This window comes from Vitis riparia, chromosome 12, assembly GCF_004353265.1.
Source record: "Vitis riparia cultivar Riparia Gloire de Montpellier isolate 1030 chromosome 12, EGFV_Vit.rip_1.0, whole genome shotgun sequence".
NCBI classification, from domain to species: domain Eukaryota; kingdom Viridiplantae; phylum Streptophyta; class Magnoliopsida; order Vitales; family Vitaceae; genus Vitis; species Vitis riparia.
Window position 1 is genome coordinate 22,340,827 of NC_048442.1, and position 11,455 is coordinate 22,352,281.

The 11,455-nt window shown below is 36.3% G+C and overlaps 1 protein-coding gene across 1 annotated transcript; it reads right to left on the reverse strand.

Moving 5' to 3' along the window:
* Nucleotides 1-174: 174 nt before the first annotated feature.
* Nucleotides 175-10,916, reverse strand: LOC117926579 (peroxisomal adenine nucleotide transporter 1). The gene is made up of 6 exons (XM_034845720.1): nucleotides 10,650-10,916; nucleotides 10,490-10,565; nucleotides 9,047-9,142; nucleotides 3,386-3,902; nucleotides 2,075-2,210; nucleotides 175-672 (listed from the first exon to the last, which is right to left on the reverse strand). The coding sequence occupies exons 1-6, from the start codon at nucleotides 10,764-10,766 to the stop codon at nucleotides 481-483; spliced, it is 1,134 nt and encodes a 377-aa protein (XP_034701611.1). The 5' UTR covers nucleotides 10,767-10,916; the 3' UTR covers nucleotides 175-480.
* Nucleotides 10,917-11,455: the final 539 nt, after the last annotated feature.

Genomic DNA, 11,455 nt, shown 5'->3' on the forward strand with positions numbered 1-11,455 from the left:
TAAAAATCATTGATTTCATCCCAATAAGTGGTAAATGGTCTGATTCAAATCTTGTCATACCCTAAATTTACCCGATGTTGGTTGTTTTAGGGTAGTCAGCACCCCAAGGTTTGGATCCCTATGAAAAGTCATACGAGCTTAACCATGTAAAATTCATCCATTATAAAAAAGACGAAAAAAAAAGAGGAAAAATATATTGATTTCAAATAAAGAGACTTCCAATTCTTCTAGAGGCGTATTCTTGCCTACAAGAATGTCCATTATGCAGCAATATGTGCAGTTAGACTTCCAATTCTTCAAGCTCTGCCTTGTTCCTTTCAGTACAACCAAACAGATAAAAGGCCCCATAAAACTAGGGGTTACAATGAAGGAATTTCCTTATTGATTTGAGATTGAGATGGATTTTTTCAAATCATCTACTGGTGGGCTAGTAGTAGTACACTGTTCTGTACTAAAAAATTAACTACCCAGCCAATCTATTCATCTAGCAAGCTGATCAACAGCCAAGAAATAACTTCCTACAACCAAGAATGATGCAACCCCGCTGCGGCCCATCCGCAACCAAATGCCACGATGTAGGAGGCTCCTATCAGAAGGATGGATCCCGGTATATCTCTCATACCACCTCCCTGGTCGTTTCCATTTGAGAAGCCTCCTCTCTGTGGAGATGTACTGCAGCAAAAATCAATTCAAAAAAATAATTGGAATCTACATATGGAGAAACAATTTAAGAACATCATGGAGATGAACAATGTATAGAATCAGAGATTGTATGAGAGAAATGCTTTTCTTGAACTCAACTTCATTGTTATATGGGGAATGCAAAAAGGGAAGAATTATTAATGCACACAAGGATGGCTGACACCGACTTGAAGGCAACAAATAATCCCAACTCATGGAATATACGTCTTTGATTTGTCATTTCTTTAGACCGTGTTTGATTCCTAGAAAATACTAACGAAAGAAATAAAATGCTAAGAAAAATGATTTTTTCATGTTTGGTTTTACTTTGAAAGATACGAAAGAAAATTAAATATAACTAAATCAGTTAAAGACCTATGCATTTCTAGATTATTTAATCTTTATATAAAAGAATTAAATAAATGACATAAGTTTGAAATAACATATAAAAAAACTTGTGGACTTTAAATTTATTTTTTATTTTTCACTTTTTTTTCCTTTTTATTTTCCCCTCTATTGTCTTTCGCGTCCATTTTCCCACAAAATTTTCGGGAATCAAACATAGATTTAAGGTTTTATGATGGCCATCATCATATACCATATGCACTCGTCATACATGAATTACAAAATCACAACTAGGTATGTAAGAAATGCATGTCTTGCTTCCAATAAGGCCATTCAATACATGGGGAAAAATAAGTTCTCAACAGTCCTAGTACAACAGAATATCAAAAATCACACTGTAAGAAAAAGGTATTTGATTGAGATACTGATTTAGTTTCACTCTAACCAGAGATTCCAATCATCCCATAACTAACCCACTTGTGAATTTACAGAATTTGGAAGTTGAAGTCAAAGCTTAAAGTTTTCCCTTTCTTTTACGAATTTAATAGTCCCAAGCAGAAAAATCAAACCACAACATAACCCATACCTATACCAATAGTAATCACAAAAACATATCAGCTTTAGTCACTAACCCATAAAATTAAGCAATCAAGGATCCTGTTGATATCATGTCAAAAGGATCAGGGTTTAATAAAAAAGTTAAATTTTGATATCATATCACAATGGAAACAAAAAATATTAGCACCAAGGTCCCACAAATTACTGATCAGCGCAAAAAGCAATCACTCACTAATGTGGTTGCATAACGAATAACAATATCATGCAGATAAAAAAATAATAAGAAAACAAATGGTTTAATACCAAGTTAAATGTAGGGATCAGGCATCAATAATTGTCAAAATAATGAACATAATGAATATGTGATTATTATGTTGAATTGACACAATGGCAACAGTGGCCACATATACATATAAAAAGGAAAAAACCTGTGATTTCTAAAGTATAATTCAGTGATAATAAAACAGTATTTTTGATACACATAAAATACCTTGGGTAACACAATACATTGTGATCGACTTTTGGCAGTGTCAAAAGAATGAGAAGCAGCAGCAGCAACAGAACCAGAAAATCCAGCTGCCAGACTGACACCTAAAGGAGACAACGGACCAATTTCGTCGTCTGACCTGAATATATTGAAACATAATTAAATACAAAGGAAAGAAAAAAAAAAGAAAAAGAAATTTGATGTATGAGTGCTCAATGAAAATTAGATTCCTCACAAGCATCAAACAGAACCTCAGATAAGCATCAGCTCAAAAAAGTATAGAAAACGCCTTCTTACTTCCCGGATAAAAACAACAACAATTGGATATAAACATTCCAGAAGGGACCTAAGCATATGTAGGATTGGCTGCCAAAAGTCTCATAAGCCAAACAAAACAGTCTTTGTATGTAAAATCCTAGATAGCAATTTATATGAGAAAATTCTTTTGAAATTAGAAATTTTCCAACATTATGGACAAGGGATTCTAATCAGTAGAAGTGGTTGCATAAGTATCCCAAGATCATAGTGCACCCTAGAGCTATGGTGACCACATGAGATTTAGAGACAGACAAGAGGCATGCCTAGATGCAAAACAAATGCCTCTGTAAAGGACTAAGAACAGCCATAAGCAAGGAGCAAAACACGTATTAGTAATAAGCCAAGAAGAATAGAGAATGTGTGTCCTGAGACTAGAAGCTAATGAATATGCATCTATTTCTGAGTCATGCAAAAATCTATAGAGCTTCTAAGATGCTATTTGCTTAAAATGGACTTCTTGCTAAAGGAGATTGGCCATCTCAATTGAGGTTGAGAGTTGAGTGAGAGACAAGGGGGTTGGAAAGAATCATAATAGCCCACCCCACATACCCCCCACCCCCTCGAACAGTCTCAAGCGGAGAATTCAGAGAATAGGATTCTGAAGTGGAGACTTTCAAAGGGGAAAAATGGTGATCCTTATTTTCTTTCAAATGACGGTAGCCATTGAAGGGTCTTAAGTGGAAAATTCAAACAATGAGCTTCCAAAATTGTAGGGAGCAACTCTTTTTTTTTATCAGAAACGAAGAGAAATATATTAATAGCAGGAAAGATACATGAGAAGGAAAGAAAAAAGTAACAAAATTGTGTCCCTCTTTACATATATTATTGAGTAAAACTGTGTCCCATCAACCAAATGAAAGAAAAAAAAAAATGAAAATCATGGAGAGGATGATGAAGATACATAAATTTAACAAGCCAACTAAAAGTAAGCACATGATAGGGAGTGTTATGTAACATTATGTCATTGCAGATTCACTGATAGATGGATTGTAAAACCTGGGTGACGGATCCATCCCAGCTGCCTTCCAGTCAAGCATTGCCCGGTGTAGGAATTGCCAGAGGGAAAAAAAGACCCCACCGAAAATGGTATCCCGAACTACTCCTGATCGGAGGCCCCGCCACAAGGCACCCCATCCCTCTAGAGAAATGACATCCAATGGCCTCCTAACATGAAAAACAGGGGGTGGTCTCCCAGAGCCAGTCATCATCCATGGATACTCTTGTAAGGCACCAATCATATTAGAATGTTTACTGGTCAAGGTGGATAACAACCCAACAGAATGGTTCAATGCCTTCTGATCTGGAGTATAACCATGTAGTAATCTTGCAATGGAAGGCACAACAGCACTCTTTTCTGCAACAGATCTAGAGCTTGGAATGAGAGAAGCAGAAGTTACTTGCTTACGAACCTTAATAATTTCAAATGGAGAACTTATGAGTGATTCCATGGCACCAGCCACCATTCCTGATGTAAATGCCTCAGGAACAGACACATAATTATCTTCTCGGCCATCTGCCATACAAATTATTTGTAACCACCAGCTAGTGTCAAAAGCAATAGATAGGAATTCATGAAGAATTTCTTTGAAAAAAAAAATCAGAAACAAAGAATTCATTAATATGAATTAACAATTATGAAGGACAAGAGATCCTTCCAGCTAGTGTCAAAAGCAATAGATAGGAATTCATGAAGAATTTCTTTAAAAAAAAAAAATCATAAACAAAGAATTCATTAATATGAATTAACAATTATGGAGAAGGGCAAGAGATCCTTCCAATTTATACAGAATCTGATTAAAATCTGAAGAATTTCTGAATTCCTTTATTGATCCTTTAGGTACACACCATACACATATATATACACAAATGACTGAATAAGAAAAAATCAATCTAGCTTGATTCTCTCCTAAAATTAGGAAACTAAATCATCCTAAATGATCTCTCCTTTTTTATTCCTAAAATACTTTCCTAAATTAAAAACCCTAACTTTGAATGCCAAATTTCAACACTCCCCCTCAAGCTGGAGAATATATATCATATAATCCCAGCTTGCAAGTTAAGTCTTCAAAGTTAGGCCTAGGTAAAGCTTTGGTGAGGATGTCTGCGGTTTGGTGCTTGGTAGGAACATAGTTCAATCTAACCGTCTCACTAGTCACCTTCTCTGTGATGAAGTGTCTGTCAATCTCAACGTGCTTGGTCCTGTCATGATGCACGGGGTTCTTTGCTATGCTTATAGCTGCCTGATTATCACACATCATCAGAATTGGAGATGAACTCGTTTGCCCCAGTTCACTAAGAACCCTTTTTATCCAAATCCCTTCACAGATTCCCTGTGCAAGAGCTCTGTACTCAGCTTCTGCACTACTTCTGGCTACAACTGATTGCTTCTTACTCCTCCAGGTAACAAGATTTCCCCAAACAAAAGAACAATATCCAGAAGTGGACCGCCTGTCAATGATGTTTCCTGCCCAATCCGCATCTGAGTATACTTCAGTGTCACGGTTCTCTGTCTTTCTGAAGAATAGACCTTTCCCTGGTGTCATTTTTAAATATCTAAGAATCTTGTAGACTGCTTCCATGTGTTCCTCAGTGGGGCTGTGCATGAATTGACTTACAACACTCACTGCAAAGCCAATATCTGGCCGAGTGTGTGAGAGATAAATCAAGCGCCCGACGAGCCGCTGATATCTCCCCCTGTCTACCGGTGTACTTTCTTTCTCGATACCAAGTTTCTTCTGACTATCCATAGGAGTATCAATTGGTTTGCATCCAAGCATACCGGTCTCCTTAAGAAGATCGAGTATGTATTTTCTTTGAGAGACTACAATTCCCTTCCTTGATCTAGCCACTTCCATACCAAGGAAATATTTCAAATTTCCAAGGTCTTTAACTTCAAACTCCTCTGACAAATACTTCTTCAAATTCTGTAATTCCTCCATATCATTCCCAGATAGAATAATATCATCAACATAGACTATCAATATGGCCATTTTCCCGGCATGAGACTTCTTGACAAATAGAGTATGATCAGCCTGACCTTGTTTGTAGCCCAGCTTCAGGACTGCTTTTGTGAATCTATCAAACCAGGCTCGGGGAGATTGTTTAAGGCCGTACAAGGATTTTTGGAGTTTGCAAACCTGATTCTTTGCCATACTTCCTTCGAAACCAGGTGGTATTTCCATGTAGACTTCCTCTTCTAGGTCACCATTTAGAAACGCATTTTTTATGTCCAGTTGTTGCAAGCACCAATCTTGATTGACAGCCAATGAGAGAAGAATCCTGATAGTGTTCAGTTTTGCAACAGGAGCAAAAGTCTCCTGATAGTCTATCCCATAGGATTGTGTAAACCCTCTAGCTACCAAACGAGCCTTGAATCTCTCGACTGATCCATCTGCTTTGTATTTTATGGTGAAAATCCACTTGCACCCCACGGGCCTCTTCCCAACCGGCAAATCTGTGATAGTCCACGTCCCATTCTTCTCAAGTGCATCAATCTCATCTTGTACTGCCTTCTTCCATTCTGAAATTTTTAATGCCTCTTGTATTGTGTTGGGAACCTGAGTATCATCAAGAGAAGTAGCAAATGCTCTGTAAGATGGTGATAGCCCTTCATATGTAACATAATTCCCAATTGGATGATCTGTACATCTCCTAACACCCTTCCTCAATGCAATCGGCAGAGTAGAATCATCAATGCTGGGAATTAACACCTCTCCAGCCCTATCGTCACCTATGTTCTCTTCAGGAAGACTTGAATTGGAGTCAATATATTGGCCACATGTTGACTGTGATCCGTGCTCTAATTCCTGTCTTTTCCTCCTCCTGATGTAAACTTGTAAGTTCTCATTAGCAAGTTGTGGGGCTATAGGTTGAATAGGCATGGGAGACTGGATGGTCACAGGAGATGGCTGAACTGATGACGGTATGGGTGTGGACAACTCAGTGGGCGCGAATTGGAAAGGATTTGGTGACTCTGAGTGAAAAGAAGGTACACCCTCAAGAAGAGACTCCCAAACTTGATGTTCATTCATGCTCTCCCCCTGAACATGAGATTTGGGATAGAAGAAGACATGTTCAAAGAAAGAGACGTCCATGGTGGTGTAAAATCTTTTGTTGGTTGGAGAATAGCATTTGTACCCTTTTTGGGTTGGAGAATACCCTAGGAAAATGCACTTATTCGCTCGAGGAGCAAATTTGCTACGATTTTGAGGATACACATGAACGAATGCCGTGCAACCAAATACTTTGAGTGGTAAATTTCAACAAAATCAAGGAATGTAACCTACTCCAAAGGATAATTAAATAAACTGAATATCAAAACTAAGAGACCAAATGATAAACATTCCCAATGCTAGAAACTGGAACATATACAATCATCCACATTAATTTGCTAAGCCAGAAAGGTTATACATGGAGATTTTTTTAGTCAAAATCAATGAATTCATTCGTATCAATGAATTAATAATTACAGAGAAGGAAAAGAATCCTTCCAAAATATACAAAACCTGATTCGAATCAAGAAAAGTGTAACCTAATCCAAAGGATAGCTAAATTAACTGAACATTTTTTTTATAGGTAAATTATGAGAAAGAATTAAAAGCCCTAGGAAAGGGTGCAACAACATACACACAAAGTGTACAAAATGCACCACAACATAAAAAAGCAAAGAGAACAAGGAAAACTAACCCTATCCACCACCTAACACCTTAAAAAAACAAGTTTACCCAGCCAACCCTCAAGCCCCCCCACTTACTGCCCCTACCAATGACTCAACATGAAATCCTCACTGAACAAGAGCATGATCCCTGTTGTTCCTCCCCCTACCCCTAGTTAACATAGGAGACCTATTGTAGTTAAACGTGCACTCCAACTTCTGAATCTCCCTCTCGAAACAGGAAGAAGCATTTGGCTTTCCCATCCCTCCTAATGCTTTGATGCCATGCCCTCTCCTTGTATCCATCTTCCTTAAGTGAGGGATAATCTCATTTTCAAAACCCACCACAAGCAACCCTACAAAGCTATTGAAATTAGCCAGCTTATTAAAGAGAACATTTGAAGGATGCATCTCCCCCATTGAACGGCTGATTAACTTCACCTTGGAAGACTTGACTCATCAAATCTGATAGCACTGTCTTTACAACAGGGGCCTTCCACAGTGTTCTGTGGAAACTCCAGCAAAGAACCATTCTAAAACAACATTTTAAGCGATTGATTTCCCTCTCCTACAGCCCCACCAAGAAGCCCCTTGTTCAACTGATCTTTCTTCTCCCAACCACGAGTTGAATCGAAGTCCTACAGCCATCAAGTGGAGACCTATTAGTTGAAACCTCAGAAAAAGAAAAAGGGAACAACCACCCCCCACCCCCTCCTCCTCCTCCTCCTTCAACACACAGGTAAGAGTCACTTCTGCCTCCAAACCCTTCTGCTTCTGCCAAAAGAGCGTCATCAGCTCCTGCAATCCTTTCCTTTGAACCCTGAACCCACTCATGTATAAGGGGATCTGCACAAACCTCATCGTTGCTGCCCTTTCTCTCTTCTAGATTGAGAATGTTGAAGACCCTTCTTGACATTAACAAGCTTGTCAAATGTGAGAGCCCTTGATCCATCCTTTGCTAGCCCACTAAGCGCTTTTCAAATCTGGGCTTCCACTCAACTGCTTTGGGTTGACCCAAAAAAAAAAAAATCATCTCTTTTCCCAAACCACTAAAGGGTTACTAGGCTAGTGAACCCACAAAAAACTTCTGATTAAGTATCTTTAAACCTTGGGAATCAAAGATACAATAAAGGCAAAGAAGTTCTTGAGAGTTTCCCAGCTTATATCCACAAGTAGATGAAATCATGACATGGATAGTAACACAATCCATTGGAGAACTAGTCTTACACCATCTTGTTGCCCTTGCAGGTTATGCAAACAATGTATGATATAAATGGCTATATTCCGCTCTAGAGAAGGGCACTGGTGTTTAATACCTTTTAAAGGGCCCACAACTAAGGTAGAACTTTGACTGTAACTTCCCAGAATTTCACACCTAACAGAAGCTTAGAAGATGAGTTTCCCACCTCCTTTCAAATGGCCAATTAATAAATAGGAAAAGCCTAGTTTTCAATCTCCTTGATCCACTGAATTCTAGATTTTGTCTCTGACAAGACTACTTCAGAAAAAGGACATTGGCAGGGTTGGATTTGATCAAATTCCTTTCCCTAGATAGCCTATCATGCAAAGATATGGATTCTTAGAGTCTATCAAATTAGACAATTTCATCCATCAAATAGAAATTTCAAAAAGCTAAACTTCCCTTTGTTCCAAACTTTATTTTTGCTTTGGGCTCAATCAAGCTCTTCATTAGGTTAAAGTCTTCCCAAACCAGAGAAACTACAATTACCCTACCAACAGTTAGATTCCAGAAGCAAGAAAGCCGCATGTTCCTTCTTATGCACTCAAAATCTTTTTCATTCTTGTACAAAACGAGTTCCTGCTTATGTAGATTGCAGGAGGTATTATATAACATAATCCTATTCATTCTCATTTTCAGCAGAAACATAGACACAACATCTGAATAAAAGCACCAAGTATAGTGCCACTAGTTCATACAATACAGAGATAACAAAAATTAAATTTCTTGAGAGATTTTAATAGACATAATATGAAAAGGGTACCTTTATGGAAAGCTGTCAAAATTTCATAAACTCCAAAGCGAGCTCCCAGACCAGAAATTCTCATCAATGTCGACCACCCAAACCCATTGTACAAACCTAAAAATGGTCATTAAGAATGTTATACATTTACTAGGTAATGGGCAAAACTAGTTCCACGTTATTATGTGTTCCAATATAGGCATTCACACAAACATCCAGAAGACAAAAAGAAAGTAGGAGCAAAGAATGGCACCGAGTACTGGGAAGCATGACCATGTCTTCAAACACCTCGAGTCCTTGACCTTAATTTAGCATTTTTTTTTTCTTTTTTTTCTATCTCTTTTTCTTTTACATCTCTTTATCAATAAATTTCCATCAAAGAATTAACCATCCAATATGCAAATCTAATCAATTCAACTGGAAAATCCACTGTTTTCTTTTAAGCAGTAGCATAGAAGACAACAAGTCATCATTCTTGCAGCATTATGGTTGGGGATATTAAGTTTACCTGTCAATTTTCTTAATTCAAATATCACTTAACTTTCAATTTGAAAAGCTTAGTGCAATGATCATGTTCACAAGACTCATCATAATTCTCTACATTCCATTCACTATAGAATTTCCCATGGAATACATGAGAGGAACTTTTGCACTAAGAACTGTTTGTTGTTGCATATTCTGCTTTTCTTTCAAATTAATCCTGCAAAATAAAATCCCTTCCCAGCTAAAAAAAACTAATTACAGTATCTGGTTCACAGAAAGTACTTGGAAAAAGGAAGAAAATGAAAAAATCTTAAATTCTCATGTCATATGAAGAAAAATAACATATGACTAAATTTATTTAAAAATTTTGCATTTTCAATTCAACATTCTCTATACCAAAGGGGCATAAAATCGGAGAAGGATGAGAGCTCAAAACCATTTTCCTATCACTTTTAGTTCCCTCATTTTTTTTCCCATTCAAATGGTGTAAAATCATATTTGGTTCCCAAAAGTACTAAGAGGAAAAGGAAAAAATATGCAAAAGAAAATAATTTTCTCATATTTAGTTATAATATGGAAAACACTAAAGAAAATCAAATATAAATAAAATTAATTAGAAACTTATGCATGTTCAAATTATTTAATTTTTTTATGAAATAGTTAAATAAGTAAAATGGGTTTAAGTAGCATATAAAAATAATTTATTTACCTTTTTCCTTTTTAATTTTCCTTATTTTTTCTTTCCTTCTACTTTTCCTCTCTATTTTCTTTCCCTATCATTTTCTTTTAAATTTTCCAGCAAACAAACATAGCATAAATGTTTCCAGGAGTTTTCAGTTAAAAATCTGACCCACAATTTCATCCCTCTTTTAGCATTTCAGTGGCAAGAAAAATCTAAAAAATTAAAATTAACAAACAAATGGGTAAAAAAAGAAACCACATTATCCAAGAAATATGAATAAAAAAGTTTGAAAAGTTCACCTGAAGTTCCAGACAAGATCCGAACCCTATCTAGAATCTGAGCTGTACTCAACTGTTTACCAGAACCTGAACCAACCTGCTTAACAAATACGCAAAAATATTAGCAATAAAATCAAGAAGAAACATTAAGAGGAATAATTCTAGGGTTTTGAGATAAAACCTGGACAAGAGTTTTGAGAGTATCAAGAGGGTAAGTGAGAAGACTGGCCAAAGTCACTGATCCAGCACCAACAATAGCATGTGCTGCGAGCACGTTGTTCTTCAACAGCTCGTCCATCTCAAATCCTGTGGTCGTCTTCCATTGAAATCAGATTCATCTAACTGTGGGAACTGGTCGGAGGAGAGGCCGGTGGCGCCGGAGATTGGCGCAGGAGAGGACGAAAGGGAGCTAAGTGGCTTAAGGAATGTGAAAATTCTCGTAAATGGGTTCAGTAATACTTAGGGCTACGTCATGATATTTCCCACGTTAATAATATGTTTTGTTTTTTTTTAAATCCAATATAATAAAATTTTAAAATATTTTTTAAAATGTAATATCTAAAAAAAATTTATATTGAGTTATTTTTAAAGTAAAAATTTATAAAGCGTTAGATTTACAAATTTGATTATTATTTTACATTTTTTAACCAATTAATTAAAAAACATTTTCAATTTTAAGACACTTTTATGTAGTCTAAAAAATTAAAATTATTTTTCTATAGAGATTGATTGAATTCATTCATCCAATCTCTCCCCAAATCCATCCTTTTTTTTTTTTTTTAATAAACTTTATATTCAAAATTATAAAAATACATTTTTAATCAAACTTATCACAAAAAAAAAGACCATAGGCCACTTAAAAGAAAAAATATAAGTAGAATTATTTGTAAAAAAAGGTTTTGAAATTACAATCAATGTGACAAATGGAGTTAGAAATTCCACTTTACAAACTATTTTTAAAAACTTGTTTTGTAAAAAGTTTGTTTA